Genomic DNA, 17,283 nt, shown 5'->3' with positions numbered 1-17,283 from the left:
GCCCCGCACAGGCAGCACTCCAGCCGCGCCTCACTCGGCACCGGAGCGCACCCCAGGGCCACGCCCACTCGGGGCGTCCATCACCCCCGCGGCCGCCCTGCAGCCCGGCCGCCCGTCTTCCGCACCACTCAGCCCCACCCTGGCTTCCCAGCCCCGCAGCCGCCTTCGCAGCAGGCCGGCCTCTCTCCTGGACTCCGTGGACCACCGTCCCCCGCCCGACCTTCCCCTCTCAAAGTCCACCAGGCACCTGGCCCTCCCGTCTCAAGAAACGACAACTGTGGTCCCGTGGGTGCTCGCTTCCTCCACGCCTCCCTTCTTGCTCTTCTTTCAGACGCACAGTCGGGCCTATTCTTAGCACCTCAGCTGTTCCCACCCTCGCCTGAGCCCCACCGCTCACCAGCCGCCTCCAGCGTCTCCCGGCTGCTCCGGGCCCCCCACCCCGGCCCGCCCCAGGCCCCCCGTACTCCCCCCGTCTCTGTGCCCCAAGGCCCCTCCAGAGAACATCCTGCTACCAAAGGCCTTCAGGATGGTGAACAATGAGCCCCGTCCGGAGCTCACATCGGCCGCTACAGGGAAGGGCCCGCTGCCCAGAAGTGCTAAGCTCCTCACGTGCCGTCCACACTGGAGCGAACAGATGGCAGCGCCGCCTGCAAAGTGTGCACCGCCTGGATGTGGCAAAGAGCACGAAGCAAGAGCAGGCCGGCAGCGCTCCAGGGCAGAACGCACGCAAACCCACGGGAGCAGTTCGTTTGCTGACTCCCTCAACACGCTGGCGAACACTTCACACCCGTTCCTGAACGTCAGGATCTAGAAGTTCTGATCTTGATCTTAAAATCCACGCCAAAAAGTCCTACCTCCACTGGAGCACCCAAGAGTCTGCACTCACTGATTAGTTGCCCGTAAGTTAACACAAATCAGGACAAGGCAGTCCTTAGAGCATCGAAGCGACCAACAGAGCTTCTGTCCCCTGTGAAACCCACGGCGTGTTCACACACCAGACGGGCAGTATTCCACGGCTTAAGAGTCCATCCTAAGACAGAAGGCAGGTAGGTAGACCTGGTCCGCAATGCCCAGCCTGCCTCCGTGCGACCTCCCTTCTGCTGACCAGTCCCTGAAGCCTCGGGGCGGACGGAAGGGCCGCTGCCTTCCCTTGGGCAGTGGGAGAGGTCAGGCATGTTCTCCCCTCACCCCGCCGTCCTGCTGAGTCCTCGGCTCCAGAGCACAGGGACCTCATGAGACCCTCAGGAGCCCAGCCTCGACCACACTTCAGGGACAGGGAGCCTCCCCACCGGGGGCTGGACGCAGTCCTGGTTTAGCCCTGAAGGCTCTCAGACCCCTGGCTCTCTGCCCGGCAAACATGGATTCTTTCAGGTCCTGTCCTAACGACACCTCCCAGCAAAGTCCTTGCTCACCGCGGAGTCCAGCACCCCCGGACAGAGGACACACGTGACCCCTGCCCCCTGACCCTCTGAAACACCCACCGTGCCGCTCCACCCTCGGGTGCCGGCACCCACGGGGAGCGCCACACCAAGCCGGGGCTCTGAACCAGGAGGGGAGGCCTCCCTAAACCTCAGTTCAACACGACGAGTAATGATGGACAAAACCTAAAGAAACACACACACACCTAGAGGGGAGGTCGGACCCGAGACGGGGAGGCGCTCCACACGGGACAGGAGAGCGGAGAGGCCATGGGGCGGACCGCACCCTCACACGGGGGGCTCTGCCCAGGCCGCCGCGAGGGCCCTGGGTACTGCCGTCCCGCCTCCCCACAAAGCCAAGGCCGAGCACAGGCAGGAGGCACCGTGACTGCAGTCACAGCCGCGTCCACCGCCAACTGGGCTCCTTGAGCGGAGACTCGGGCCAGCTTCTCACGGTGGGTGCTCCGCAGAAGCTTCTCCGCCCCAGAAAGTGGGGAGACAAGGAGCCGAGAGCCACCCATTTCCTCCACACAGATGTTACCGGGCAAAAGTACATGATCTGAAACAAGAGAACCAGAAACATAACAGATACGGATAAAGGAGAAACCTGTGTCTGACGGCACCAAGTACCGGGAGCGCTCTGCATGAGGCCCAGACAGCTCACGGCTGGCGGCCAAGACAGAGCCAGACACGAGGAGACAGACACGGAGCAGCAAGGTCGGGGCGCTGCCGCGCACGCAGGCCCTCGCCCCGCGTGCAGCGGCACACGCACACGCGGCACGGACTGTGCCCCCTCCGTCCCACACAGCTAGGACAGCGTGTGAGTAGGAAACCTGGATTTAACTGCTTCTCCGACCTTCAAAGAGGTCTCACCATTTACTGACCTTTGAACAAACTCCACAGCATCTGGCAAGCAACACAGACAAGACTCCTCTGTGAAGTGGAGAAGGTGGGACGGTGGCCCCATCTAATGGAGGAGCCGTTGGGACGGAGTGGAAAACCCCACGGAGCTCCTCAGTAGAGGCTGAATTCCTAATGCACACTAGAAAAGCAACGCTAGACAGTGCCAAAACGTGTGCCCTGCTCCGGCCCAACTAAAACCTTTTGAAAAGGTCCAAGTGCATTCATGTGACCAAGTAGACCCTTGCAGGCCCAACGGCAAGACCCACCTGATCACAGAAGACTCACTTCCAGAAAACAGCAACTCCACTACTGCTGGCACCTGAGATGGGCCAAGCTGCCCCACCGTCCCCTGGGCCCACCAAGCAGACATCCACTGCAAACATTCCCACGTCCCACAGCCTCACCACAGCCCCACCCCCTCCCACGGGCACCCTAAGGCCAGGGTGCTTCTCCCACAGCCGTCTCTTCTCCAGAACAGCCCTCAACGCAAGCACGGGGCCCTGCACGCTGCAGGAGAGCAAGCGGTGTGTGTGGAGAGGAGCCCAGAGGAGGGCGTGTGAGCGTCCACATACCTGCTCTGAGCCAAGTGCCTGGCACGTGCAGTCACCACAAACCCCAAGGAGGGGGCTGTCCCACGTGGCGGGGAGTGGACGGCGGGCTGTCCCACATGGCGGGGAGCGGACAGCAGAGGCTGTGCCACGTGGTGGGGAGTGGACGGCAGGGGCTGTGCCAAGCGCCAGTGGTCAGCGTGCCGCTGGGGTGGCCACCGGCCGCCTGGCAAACAGCCCACCATCCCCACACGACACGGGGTCTCACTTCTGGGCGAACACCCACAACACCATGCAGGTCGGGCCGTGCGCTGCCCATCCACCTTCCCTGCCTCTGCACCCCATTACATGGTGGGGACACACCTTCAACCCTGAAGAAGTGAGCATGGCAGAAGGCAGGAAGGAGTTACTATGGGAGAGTCTTCGAGAGCCGCACAGCTGTGCTTCTCCTCATTTCTGCCAAAGCGACCCTGGACTACAAGGAGCACAGGGTGGTCTTTCCAGTAAATGACGCTGTTCCCGTGCACAGCCACACAGGGGGTAAGGGGTCCTGACCCCTACACCGCACACGTTACACACCCAAAAACAATTCCACCAAGTGCAAACTAAACCCAAAAGAAGCAGAAGAAGTAACAAAGGTTAGAGTGAAAATTTAAAAACAAAGACTAGCAAAACCGACTGGGTTCCCTGGCGGTCCACTGGTCGGAACCCCGAGCTTCCCGTGTGTGGGACACTGCTTCGGTCCCTGGCCGGAGAGCTAGGATCCCACATGCTGCAAGCAACCGCCTACCTCCCCCCAGACAAAACGAGAGAAGAAAATCAGAGACTGTCATCAAAACCAAAAGCTGATTCTTTGAAGCGATAACAAAACTGACATAAATTTCGCTAACCTGAGGGGGAAAAAAAAAGACTGAAAGAAGATAAAGATCTAAACAGATGGAAAGACACCCTGTGTTCGTGGACTATTAGACTAAGTATCATCACAACGGTAAGACTCCCTGACGTGAACCACAAGATCAAGACAGTCCCTACAAAAATCACGCAAGGCTTTCTGCATCTGTGGACAGTTCAGTTCAGTTCAGTTGCTCAGTCGTGTCCACTCTTTGCGACCCCATGAATCGCAGCACGCCAGGCCTCCCTGTCCATCACCAACTCCCGGAGTTCACTCAGACTCACGTCCATCGAGTCAGTGACGCCATCCAGCCGTCTCATCCTCTGTCGTCCCCTTCTCCTCCTGCCCCCAATCCCTCCCAGCATCAGAGTCTTTTCCAATGAGTCAACTCTTTGCATGAGGTGGCCAAAGTAGTGGAGTTTCAGCTTTAGATGAAACTGGAAGTCACATTCCTTCCAAAGAGCACCCAGGGCTGATCTCCTTTAGAATGGACTGGTTAGATCTTCTTGCAGTCCAAGGGACTCTCAAGAGTCTTCTCCAACACCACATTTCAGAAGCATCAATTCTTTGGCGCTAAGCTTTCTTCACAGTCCAACTCTCACATCCATACTTGACCACTGGAAAAACCATAGCCTTGACTAGACGGACCTTTGTTGGCAAAGTAATGTCTCTGGTTTCGAATATGCTATTTAGGTTGGTCATAACTTTCCTTCCAAGGAGTAAGCGTCTTTTAATTTCATGGCTGCAATCACCATCTGCAGTGACTTTGGAGCCCAGAAAAATAAAGTCTGACACTGTTTCCACTGTTTCCCCACCTAAAACTCACATGGAATTGCAAGGGACCCAGACGAGCAAGAACACGGCTGGTAGACCCACACTTCCAAGGTACGGTTCAAGATGGTGTAGTACTGACATATAAAGCAATGTGCAACAACTCAGAGTTCAGAAATGAGTCCCAGCGTCTGTGGTCCATCAATTTACAGCAAAGGTGTCCCAACAATCCTCAGGGGAGGATTTCAGCCAATGGTTCTAGGATAACGGCATCTCCACTAGCGAAGAATAAGGTTGGACACGCTACCTCACACCATACACAAAATGTAAGTCAAAATGGATCCCAGACCAAAATATAAGAGTTAAAACTCTAATATAAAACTCAGAGGAAAATACAGTGCTAACTTCTTAACAATGGATCTGGCAACGGACTCCTAGATATGACACCAGAAAGAGAAACAACAAAGGAAGGAAGCAGACAAACTGATCTTCGTCAAAATCGAAAACGTCTGCGCTTCAAAGAACCCTATCAAGGGGCTTCCCTGGTGACCCAGTATTAGGAGTCCACCTGCCAACGCAGAACACATGGGTTTGGTCCCCGGTCCTGGAAGATTCCATATGCCAAGGGGAACTAAACCCCGGAGTCACACTACTGTGCGCACGTGCCCACCGCCTGTGCTCCGCAACAGGAAAAGCCACTGCGATGGCGAGCCCGTGCGCCGCAGAGCAGCCCCGCTCATGACACCAGGGAGAGCCTGTGAGCTGCAGCAAAGCCCAGCGCAGCCCAAAGCACACACTTCGAAAAGAACACTAACAAGAACCTGAAAACATGCCTACAAGATGGAGGGAAATGTTTCGTAATCATTTATCAATAAAGGATCTGTATCCATATTCTTCAATACATAGAAAATGTTTACCACTCATCACAGAAACAATCTAATTGAAACGGGCAAAGGATTTCTGCAGACATTTCTGTAAGGAAGATAACACAAACGGGGAAACCAAATCAGCAGCAGCGTGAGACACCCCACCAAATCCAAAAGGGCGGCCGTGACCAGTTAACAAGTGTCTGCGAGCACGTGGAGCAGCAGTGCGTCTCACACACTGCCGACAGGAATGGACGATGCGACAGCTGCCGTGTAACACAGGCGAGCGGCTCCTAAGCAGAGTGACCCCACGCCCAGCAACTCCACTCCCTGACAGACACCCGCGAGAACGAACACACACACCCACAGAAACACTCGGTCGTGACTGTCACGGCAGCGCTAGTCACCACAGCCAGAACAGGAGCAACTGATCAACGCGTAAACAAAACTCAGTACATTCCTACTGTGGAATATCATTTACCATATAAAGGAATCAAATATGCCCCCAGCAGGAAAAAACTTACATAGGCACGTTCCGAAAGTGTCTACACAACATAATTAAAAGCATACGGGGACTAGGGCCGCCCTGGTGGTGCAGTGGCTAAGAGACTGCCTGCCAAATGAGGGGACACGGGCTCAATCGCTGGTCCAGGAAGGTTCCACGTGCTGAGGGGAAACGAAGCCTGTGCATCGCGCCATTGAAGCCGGCACACCCCAGAGCCCGTGCTTCTCAACAGAGAGGCTACGCAACGAGCCGCCGTCACCACAGCCAGAGAGAGCGCCCACACACAGCAACAAAGACCCAGCACAGCCGGAAATAAAACAAATGAATATTTTTTTTAAAAAAACATACTAATGCTTCACATCAACAGTCATCAGGGAAATGCAAATTAAACCACAACTGGACACACTACACACCTACCAGAGTGGTAAAAAGACAAACAATATCAAGTGTCCACAGGACTAGCCGCTGGGCTTCCTCACACCTGTCCTTGGGTACAACCCCTGGGACACGCACGCGCGTCCATGACTCGACACCCCCACTCCTGGCCACACCCCACAGAAACGTGCACCAGTGCTCACCAAAACATGTCCACACCACCTCAGCTCAAGACCCCAGACTGCAGACAGCTCAAAGAAGAAGGCCCATGACTGAAGACACGGGAATATTACAGAGTGATGGGGAAGCAGGCGACCCCAGGCCTCCACAGACAGACGAAGCCTGGAAGGCAGACGCGGGCACGCCCTGCACAGCGCCCTCACGTCAGGCTCAGAGTCAGGGAAACAAGGAGGGTGTCAGGAGTCGGGGCAACAGTGACCTCTGGGCAAAGACAGGGCAGCCTGCCAGGGGCCAAGGGGGCTTCTACGGTTCTGGTAATGTCCCTGCTTGATCAAGGTCTAGGGACATGCATGGCATTAGACACATAAAGTGTGCATGTTTCTGTACGTATGTCATACATTAATACCATCTCCAAAAAAAGTCTTCATGCTTTGGTTAAATGTCTTATTGCTACTGAATCTGATTCAGATAGTGACAGACAGTACGGAACCATGACGACAGATCTGAGCAGGCCATTTCTACGAGAAGGAAAACAGAAGGGCAGGCTGAGCCAGAGCTGGGGGAACTCCTGACCATTCGGTGGGCTACATGACAACTGGCATTCTATTTCACTGTGGTGTGCAAGGAGTTCACAGAGCACAAGCCAACAGCAAGGACGAGGAAGCAACCACGACTCTAGGTCCGAACGCCAGCCTTGGAGTCTGACAGGCAGAGAGGACCTGTGTTCCAGGAGAGAAATCACTCAGCAGCCTGCTTAGCAGACAACTGTCAAATTACAGCACAGAGAACTCTCTGGTCCTTCCTAGGCAAGAACTTACCAAGAAGCTCCAGGGTGTCAGCCCAAACAGTGTCAAGAACCTACACGTCCTTGCCCATATGAGCGTACTTCACGGGCAGTGAACAGCCTTCCTCTGTACAGCCTGCCATTCTGTAACCTAATGACCTAACAGCTCTCAGCAATGAACATCAACGACTGCTAACACCACCAAGCAAGAGCTACTATGTCTGATAGAAGCCTTAACACCAGTAATAACGTGTTTTTGCCTAGTTTTTAAAAAGACAAACCTGCAGGACTCCCATGGCGGTCCAGCGGCTAAGGCTCTACGCTCTTACTGCAGGGGGCCGGTTCGATCCCCGCTCAGGGAACTAAATCCCACATGCCACACCACGGCCAGAAAAACAAAGGAAAGAGAAACACAAATCATTTGTAATAAATGTCATTTAACCTAACATACCCCAAGTAAGTACTTCAACATGCAGACAAGGAGCTTAAAGCATTCGTGTGACACTCCCCTCTCCCCTGCACCAAGCCTTGGGAATCCAGCGCGCACTCCCCCTGCAGCGGGCTCCCGGCACAGCCCCCGTCTCACCGGCTGAGGAGCTGCCCGCGGCAAGCGGCTATCATGCAGGCAGGCTGCAGCTGCAGACCTCAGGCGTCGGTGGCGGGAGCAGAGCACAAGGGGCGTGGTGCGCAGTGTCTCGGGGAGGGGCAGCAAGAGTGATTGTGGGGAACTTTGGGACAGACAGACCAACCTCTCCAAAACTCAAGTGCAAGGGGAAACAGCGACGTGGAAATCAGTGGACTGAGAATTAACAGATGCCTATCAAGGGCAAAGAGACGAGATTCTGTTCCTAAGAAATCTGAACAGTGACTGAATATTTACTGACTGAAAGACTTACTTACTCTAACTGAAATACTCACATATGAAATATATCTGAGAACCGCTTAAAAATACTTAACGATGGACTCAGGGGTGCTCACGAGGAGACAACGGCTGACTCGGGGGACAGAAACATGGGGTGTGTCTGACCACCAGGTCTGCATCTGCGTAGGTCGGAAGAAGGTCCACAGTAGAAGCTCTAACGATCCACGTGTGCACGTCTGCACACACAGTAATTACAATGCTGGTAGCCTGCCAAGAGAAGAACCGAGTGCCTGGGGGACGAGAGAGGGGGATGCCTCACTCCATACTCCTAGAATCTGAACCATGAAACTAACTCATCTACTCAAAACAAACTCAAACACACGTGCCTGGACTCCACCCACCACGGGGCCAAGCATGTTCACTGGCCCCCTGCTCCCCTCCAGCTTTCACCCAGCCACCCTTCACACAGCAGCCAGGGTGGTCTTTTTAAAATGTGAATTCCTAAAACAATGCCCGCTGATGTCTACAGCACTCAGGAGACCACCAACATGTCACCAGTGACAAGGCCCTCAGTGACCCAGCCCCCACCTGTCTGGCTTCAGCTTGTGCCGCTCGCCCCTCCTGACCACCTGTGTACAAAGGCTACAGATCCACCCAGCTCATAACCAAGGAAGCTGGGACGTCTATAAAGCAAACACCATCTGGCCACTGAAAACGTTAAAAGACACAAGCCCACAAGATGACCTGTGAAAGAAAAGTGCACACAGCACACGCTCCCTGCTTACTACCGCTGGAGGCACAGACTTGCACACTCGGATCGCAAACAAGTCGACGGCAAGTATCTGGCATTCTCATGTCTCTAGGGTCAACTTTTCTCGCAGCTGCTGTTGCTGCTGAGTCGCCCAGTCATGTCAGACTCTCTGCGACCCCAGGGACTGCAGCACGCCAGGCCTCCCTGTCCCTCACCATCTCCTGAAGTTTGCCCAAGTTCATGTCCATTGCATCAGTGGTGTCATCCAGCCGTCTCATCCTCTGACACCCTCTATTCCTTCTGCTCTCAGTCCTTCCCAGCATCGGGGACTTTTCCAATGGGACGGCTGTTTACATCAGATGACCAAAATACTGGAGCTTCAGCTTCAGCATCAGTCCTTTCAACGAGCATTCAGGGTTGATTTCCCTTAAGATTGACTGGTTTGATCTCCTTGCTGTCCAAGGAACTTTCAGGAGTCTTCTCCAGCACCACAGTTCAAAGGCATCAATTCTTTGGCACGCTGCCTTCTTTACAGTCCAGCTCTCACAACCGTACATGAGCACAGGGAAGGCCACAGCCTTAACTATACCGACCTTTGTCGGCAGAGTAATGTCTCTGCTTTTCAACTCCCTGTCTAGGTTTGTCACAGCTTTCCTGCCAAGAAGCGGTCGTCTTCTGATTTCATGACTGCACTCACCGTCCACAATGATTCTGAGCGCAAGAAGAGGAAATCTGTCACTACTTCCACCTTTTCCCCTTCTATTTGCCATGAAGCAATGGGGCCGGATGCCATGATCTTAGTGTTTTTAAAGCTTACTTTTAAGCCGGCTTTTTCACTCTCCTCCTTCACCCTCATCAAGAGATTCTTTAGTTCCTCTTCGCTTTCTGCCATTACAGTGGTATTTTTCTAACTTTGCTAAAATGCCTAATTTTTTTCCTTCTGAAAGGTACAACTGAACTTTGCCCTTCCATTTCACGTCTTACCTCCTTAGGACCTTCAGCGGACTCATCTTCCTCAAGGAGCTTTTCCCAACGCGAGTCCGCCTGCAGCAAGCAGCACGGCAGCCGGGCCTCCTCTTGTTTACTCTCAGCTGATTCCATCTCATTTCCTGCTTGGTATTTGCTCTATTACACTGTTAAATTTTGTGAAATCAGACGCCAACCTCATAAGCTTGCATATCCTCTCACACAGCATCTAGACCAGCACCTCCCGGCTCCAGGCTGCCTGCAGACCCCTCGGAAACGGCACTTTAAACACACCCTGATCAGAACTTACAAAGCTGTTAAACGTGGGATGCAGAAAGCAGTCCAAAGACCGTTCCAAAGTAAAATACCAACTGACAGTTATGTTAGTGGCAAAGTGACTTATACAGGAAGCGCCACCTTCGAAGAGTCAAAAGAACCACTTCAATTTTTGTTCTTTAAAATCCAAAACCGCTGAAGAGTTTTCTCTGTTTTAATAAACGAAAATACCAGAAGTTAAGTACAGTGGGACAGCAAGTGGGCAGCTCTGGAGTGACGCCCTCTGCAGCACACCTGCAGAGCCTGACAGCTGGGCCCCCCTCGCCACTCCTAGTGTGGTCTGCTGGGAGCAAGGCCAGCTGGACCCAGACCACCCGCCCACCAAGACAGCAGCATCCATCACACGAGCGAAGTCCAATGAATGGCAGAGAACGTAAGGTTCCTGAAGAGGAGAGCCCAAAATATGGTTCCCATAGCTACATCATTCTAAAAGACGAACTCAATTAAAATGTGGCCAAATATACAAACCGGTTAGCAAAGGCAGGAAGCGGGGCTCTGGCCCTGGTGCAGCACTGACCACGTGCGGGGTCTCCAACAGCCAAGCTGCCCACAGGTGTCCTTCTGGGCCTCAGGGCTGGGGTGCAAGTACTGCCCTTGACAACCTCTGTGATGATCCAGAACCACAACCTACACAGGAAGATCTGAGACGGGCAGCCCTTTCCACAGGAGAGCTGTTAGTATGGGTGAAACTTCACAAGATTTACTGTAAATATTTCTGATTGCTAGATGCAAAACAGACTCTCCACCCCTTCTCTTATCAAAGATCAATCCAAGACAAGAACAGGAAAGAGAAACATGCACCCCACCTAGGAAACACTTGGAACCACTACACAAAATACGGTTAGGAAGATGGAGGCGAAAGGAACCTGAACCACTCCACAGGGCAGAGGAAGGGGAGACCAAGCGCAGGGCCGCTGCCGAGGAGCAGGCTGACCGGCGGCTGTGCAAGGGCCTGAGAAGGGATGACCGGCGGAGCTGTGCAAAGGCCTGAGAAGGGGTGTGGCGCAAAGCTCCAAGCACGGGCCCAGCCCCTCCGCACACGCAGACAAGCACTTCTGCACAGCTACGGGCACCAGAAGGCACCACGCTCGGGGTGAGTGGCACACGGAGAGGCAGCGGTGGGCGCCGCAGGGAAAGCAGGGGGTCAGGAAGAGGGAAGCCCCTCCCTGCCTCCCTGCCCCTTAATCCAGCTCCAACATCCATCCAACCAGGCAGACCGAAGGCTCCCCTCTAAGGAAACTAAACCAGCGGACAGCAACATTTGGAGAAGAGCCAACAAAAAACATTAGTCATCACCCTGCAGTGAAAGCAACAAGGAAACAAGCCCCTGCTACACTCAGTTTTCCATTTTTAGTATTTTATTCATAAGGACGAATAAACAGCCAAGGAGCACTAGACACTGGGAGAAGGGTTTCCAGCATGAAAGAAAGAAACCAAAACATGTAAGAGCAAAGAGGAATGCATGGCAAACAGAAAACGTGCAGGAAACAAAATTTTTTTTAGTTTTCAAAATTTTAACTGTACTTTTAAAAACCGAAATTAAGAGATAAGCAAAGACGTTGTATACATAAAACAAGAACAGGAGGCATTTAAAAAGGAACAAAAAACAGTAAAGAACATGATAATATTAAAGAAGTTAAAATTTTTAACAAATTGGAAAATTGTCAAAAATACTCTCAAAAAGAACAAAAAGATCAAGATATGATGAAAAGATTTAAAAATGAGAATATTAAGTACAGTAAGTCCAACGTTCCAAGAAACTGGAAAAAGAGAGCTGGTAGAGAACCATCTCTAACACATAACACAAAAACTCCTGTAAATTCAAGGACCTCGGTCCCCAGATCCCAGGCCTGCTGAGTGCTCTACAGGGTGAATGAAAACACACTACAACAAAGGCATTTCAGGCAAGTGAGGAAAATCAAGGATGCAAGGATCCTAAAAGTTTGATGTGGGAATATGCTTACGAACGACTAATAATCAGGCTAGCAAGTTCCCTGGCAGTCCAGCAGTTAGGACTCCATGCTCTCACTGTGGAGGACTTGGGTTCAATTCCTGGTTGGGGAACTAAAATCCCACAAGCCATACAGAGCAGCCAAAAAAAAAAAAAAAATCAAACTACAGAGTTCTCAATAGCAACAACAAAGACTATAAGATACTGAGATGCCAAGTCCAGCCAAACTGATTCTTTAAGTGTGGCAGCAGAATGAAAACATTTTCAGACAGGTGAGTCCCAAAGCCTTGGTCCCAGCAACTCCTGCAGACTGCTCACCGCCCCAAACAAGTGAGGGAGTGCCAGAGGCAAGGAGGCGGGCAGAGCCCCAGGGAGGCGGCGTGCAGGCCTGGAAACAAGGTTCTGGGCTGGAGCACTGTGGCAAGGGCTGCTGAGCCGACAAGGCTGAGGGGTAAAAAATTAAATTAAGGAGCACTTTACAGAATGAAAGGTGCGGGAACATTATTCTGAGATTCAAAGGGAACCAGGCAAATGAAAAATAAAGCGATTATTAATTCCAGGGAAATAAAAATGTCTGTATAAGGAAAGAAATCGAATTGTGTGTGGTCCACCGTCCAGCTCAGCAGGGCACAGTAACGACCTGAACAGACTGATAAAGATCCTGACACGGATTTAACCACAACTGTGCGTTACCTAAACCAGAGAGAGTACAAGAAAACTGAAAACTTAGCGGGAGCCAGCAGATAACCCCTAAAACTGGTGAATAAAGATAAGACGACACAAGCATATTGCTTAGTAACACAAAGTGAAAGTGAAAGGCGCTCAGTCCTGGCGACTCTGCGAACCAGAACTCTCCAGGCCAGGGAGTGGGTGGCCATTTCCTTCTCCGCGGGATCTTCCCAACCCAGGGATCGAACCCAAGCCTCCCACATTGCAGGCAGACTCTTTACCAGCTGAGCCACCAGGGAAGCCCCATAAGGTAAATGCGCAGAGTCAAGGGGCTGCCACCTCTGGAGAGGACGCAGCTTCTTCGCCACCTTCAGGCACTGCCTGACTCTCAACCATGCACATGTGCGCATCTCTTAAGAAACACAAAAGGAGAGACACGCAGGATGCGAGAAATGCAGGGAACTTTCCTGGGAAGGCCCTCCTGCTGAAAGGTAGCATCTTGCTGGGTCAAAAGCCTGAGGTGACCTGAACACACACTACACTGAGGAGCCCCCACTCAGTAATCCACAAAACGAAGACAGACTCCAAAAGCGCGTTTCAGAATCCACAAACCAGGGGGCCTCTCTTCAGTGTGAAAAAGTGGTGACCTTTCTCTAGGCTGAGGAAAGAAGAAAGAGTCAATATGCAGCCAGATAAATTTCAATGTCCACCTTCCGGTTTAATCGTTTGGCCATTAGAGAACCCTGACACAGTAACCATTTCCCTGATTTAGTGGCCACACTTGACCCCAAGCCTAGCCACTGTCCAGGAGCCCCTCCCCGCCCTAACGTGCACCTCCATTATAAACACTGAGGACTGCCCACCAAAGCCCAGAGCTTTCATCAGCTTAAAGTGACCACCACAAATACAGCTCAAGGGGCTCTGCAGCCAGACCACTGCATCCATCTTCTGCACAAGTTCTGTAACCTGGGGCCTCACTGTGCCTGTTCCCTACTGTGCAAAAGGGGATGTAATTGTACCCACCTCAAAAACGGCTGTCAGACTTTAATGAAGGAATTCAAGCAGCTGAGGCAGGGTTGGACACAGGTAAGGCTTAGGAAACACAGGCTTGTCACTGCCACTGGCTCGGGCAAGCCCTGTAGTCAAGGCTGCCTGTGGAATCAGTGACATCTGGGGCAACGTGTTCATCAATTATTAATTAAACACCTACTATGTGCCAGACACCAAACAACTGCTAACTGGGTAACTGGCTGGGCCGAGTCACCCAATCGGTCCCAAATCTCGTTTCCCATGTCAGTTAAACAGGAAATGGCAGCACCTGCTGCACAGAGCAGAGCAAACTGGAGAGAACTTACCTAAGCGCCTGCAGTGCCCGGGACCCAGAAGACGCTCAATAAGCAGTATCGTGATCACTGCTCATCTTCTCTCCTACAAGTGACTGGCGGTTATCTAATTCACCTGTTCCGTTTTGCTCAGCCTAATACACTCCTTGAGTGTTGCAGGTGCTAACAAATACTCTTCACGTTGAATTCAAGAACTTTCTTGCACGTTCTCAGTTTACTTACATCCATACCCCCCAAAAATGCGAGAGAGAAATAAAGAAACGTTAAAAGACTGTGCATTACCCGGATAAAAGTACAGGTCCTACACACCACATTACTGTAACAGGGTCTTATCACACACCTTGGCTTCCTGATCTTTAGAAGTCGCCGGGTTATTACTACACAGAAAACCTGGAGTAATTCCACAGAAAAACTGCTAGGTCATCACTTTCTTCCAAACTGGTCCCTCGTGTCAGCCCGGATAGCGCCGTTCCTGCCTTTCCCCAAGGCACACCGCCTCCCGCCGGCTTCTCCCTTCTGCGGGAAGCTACTGGCCCATCTCACAAGAGTTTGCTTTCTCTGCTGCCACGAGCCAGGGAAAACTATTCTCGAGAGCGAGCAAAGGGGAGGCCAGAAACATTAACAAAGGGAGGGCAACTTTTTACAGCCAAAGCCCGCGTGAGCGGTTTGCCTGGAAATAAACCGAAGTCGTGCGACCGTACTCCTGACAGCCACGGAGCCGGCAGCTTTGTCCGGGGAGAAGAGCGCCGGCCCGGCCAACTTTTCCTTCAAGATCCAGCCATCCTCTCCGGAACAAAGTGAAAGGTCAGCGGGCGCAGGAGCAGCGCCGGGAGCGCACGGCTTCGCGTCGCCCGCGCCGCCAACTTGGCGGGCTCGCCCCACTTTCCCTTTTGTCCTCCGCCCCTCCCGCGGAGCTCCCGGTCGCGGCCCGAGGCCCGGGGTCGCGGCGCGCCGGGCGGCGGCCCTCCCCGCGCCCCCGCCCCGCCCGCGCGCGCCCCTCGCCGCCCGCCCGCCCGCACAAAGCACGCCCCGCGCAGCGCGGCCCGGACGCCCGGCCGCCTCGGCCCGGCCTCGGCCTGAGGCGCGGCGGCGGCGGCGGGGAGGCGCCCGCCCGCGCGCCCCGCGCCCGCCCGCGCCCCTGCCCGCGCGCCCGCCGCGCCCGGCCCGCCGGCCCGCGCCGCCCCCACCGCGCCCGCGCCGCCCGCGCCCGCCGCCGGCCCGCTCCTCACCTCGGCATCGGCGGCGGCCATGGCCCGGGCCCGCAGCGTGGCCCCGCCCCTCCCGCGCGCCATCGCCCCGCCCGCTCCTCGCGGCCCGGGGCGGGGCGGGGCCGGCCGCCCGCGTCTGCGCCTGCGCGCGCCCCCGCGCCTGCGCACTGCGGCCCGGGATCGGCGTCCGCAGCGCGGGCCTGTGCGGGCCGGAACCGGGTGGACGGCGGCTGCGGGGGCGGGGCCGCGCGGAGCCGGCTTCCGGGGTCGGCGCGGCTCCGGACGCCGGCCCGTCGCGGTCCTCCCGCTCGCGCGGTCCTCTTTCGCTCTGCGTAGGCGCTCTGGCGGACCGGCCGGGGTGCGGAAGGACCCCTGACCTCTCACCCCGGACACACATCGGTTCCGTCGGCCTTCGTAGAAGGCGGACCCCGGCTTGCGTCCTAGGGCGGTGCCCGCGCAGGGGGTTGTGCACGGGTGGGAGGGGTGCCCCAGTTGCGGCTGCGTCCGGTTAGGGAGAAGCGCCCGGCTGTGGGCCGGGGGTGCTCCGGTGTTGGGGCGCGCCTGTCCTGACTGAGAAGGCGGCCCTGAGCGGGAGGGGTGAAGCCCCCCTGGGGAGGGCTGCCCCCGTTGGCGGTGCTGCCTTGGGGGAGGCGTCTGTTAGTGTGAATGCCCTTGCGCCGGGGTGCTCGGCCGGGGGCATTTCCGGACTGTGGGGATAGATGCTCTGATTCAGGAAGATGCCCCGTATACGGCTGCGGTTTGGCTGGGGACAGTGTACTGTTGGGGAAGAGTGGGCAGTGTCCCATTGCGGGGGGATTGGCTCTTTGGAGGGCGCTCTGGTTAAGGAAAATGCCTGGCTTGTACAAGGGAAGTGGGGTTCTCCAATTTGGAGGTGGCCCCGGTTGGGCAGCCTCTCGGATCACCCCAGCCTTCCTGCAGGCCACCCAGGGTGAGACCTTTCCTGCGCACCCAAGCAGCCTTTACTGGACAGCACCACACAAACTGGCCTGGGCCACCCACTCCGCATGGCTCCACCCGTTTCTTCCATCCCTTGGGAGTTGAGAGAAGACTCATAAACTGAAATTGCGGTTCTCCGGCCGGTCTTCACGACAGGAACTGAGGAGGTCCCAAGTCAGAAGCTAATCTCTGGGCCTTGGGGCTGTGAGGGTTCAATCTCGTGGAAATGTGGCATTGAGAGGGCCCACAGCTGCAGAGGAGGCAGTGGACGACCCTAAGTACCAAGGAAGCCTTCCCCAGGTTTAGGGGCTGGGGGCAACCTAAATCAACTTCCGACAGGCCGGGAACCCCAAGCTCTATCTGGAGCCTCAGGAGAGGCAGCTCAGGAGTTGTCCTCTGGCCTGCACAGCCAAGCTAGCCTTCACCTACACCTGCCTCTCTGGTGCCATCTCCGTCTCCACTCCTGCCTTGGGCCCTAGTCTGCCCCTTCTCTGAAACACTTTTTTCTCAGGTATCTGTGGCTCACTTCTTGACAATCCTTAGGTCTTAAACACCACCTCTTCAGGGAAGTGTATCCTTGCACCTACTTAAAAATACTACTGCACCCCAAAACTTCCTTCTTATTTTACTCCATAGCATTCCATTGCCATATTGTCTGTCTTCCCCACTAGAATTCAAGTCCAAAAGGTCAGAGATTTTTGTTTTGTGTGCCCTAGTACCTAGAACAATGTTTGGCAGGCAGGGGACAAATATTTGTTGAAAGAATAAAAGAGTTAAGATGTGGAAGAAAGTATTTTACTAGGCAAATATCGACCGTAAATGAATGTGTCAGAAGTAGGCAATGCTCCCATTTTGCACGGTCAGCCCAAGCCACCCTACATGGTGTTATCCCTGCTCACTGATGACGCATTACGTGCTGTCCCTGTGACTATCAGGTCAGTCCTCAGAGGTGGACGTCATTTTTATCCACGGTCTTGTCAGTGAGCAAAATAAAAGGG

General features: G+C 54.4%; 1 protein-coding gene across 7 annotated transcripts in view; it reads right to left on the bottom strand.

Moving 5' to 3' along the window:
* Positions 1 to 15,413, bottom strand: part of EHMT1 (euchromatic histone lysine methyltransferase 1) — a 109,444-nt gene extending 94,031 nt beyond the window's left edge. For 6 of the 7 annotated variants that reach the window (XM_027557020.1, XM_027557024.1, XM_027557026.1 and 3 more), the window contains exon 1: positions 15,350 to 15,413. In XM_027557020.1, the coding sequence (XP_027412821.1) occupies positions 15,350 to 15,412 (63 nt within the window). In that variant the 5' untranslated portion in view covers position 15,413. Of the gene's footprint in view, positions 1 to 14,132; positions 14,408 to 15,349 lie in introns of those variants that run through there. The other variant, XM_027557027.1, reaches the window with a different exon arrangement.
* Between the last annotated feature and the right edge of the window lie 1,870 nt (positions 15,414 to 17,283).

This window comes from Bos indicus x Bos taurus, chromosome 11, assembly GCF_003369695.1.
Source record: "Bos indicus x Bos taurus breed Angus x Brahman F1 hybrid chromosome 11, Bos_hybrid_MaternalHap_v2.0, whole genome shotgun sequence".
NCBI lineage: Eukaryota > Metazoa > Chordata > Mammalia > Artiodactyla > Bovidae > Bos > Bos indicus x Bos taurus.
Note: the sequence above shows the minus strand (reverse complement) of the source record. Positions and strands in the feature narration are given on the sequence as shown.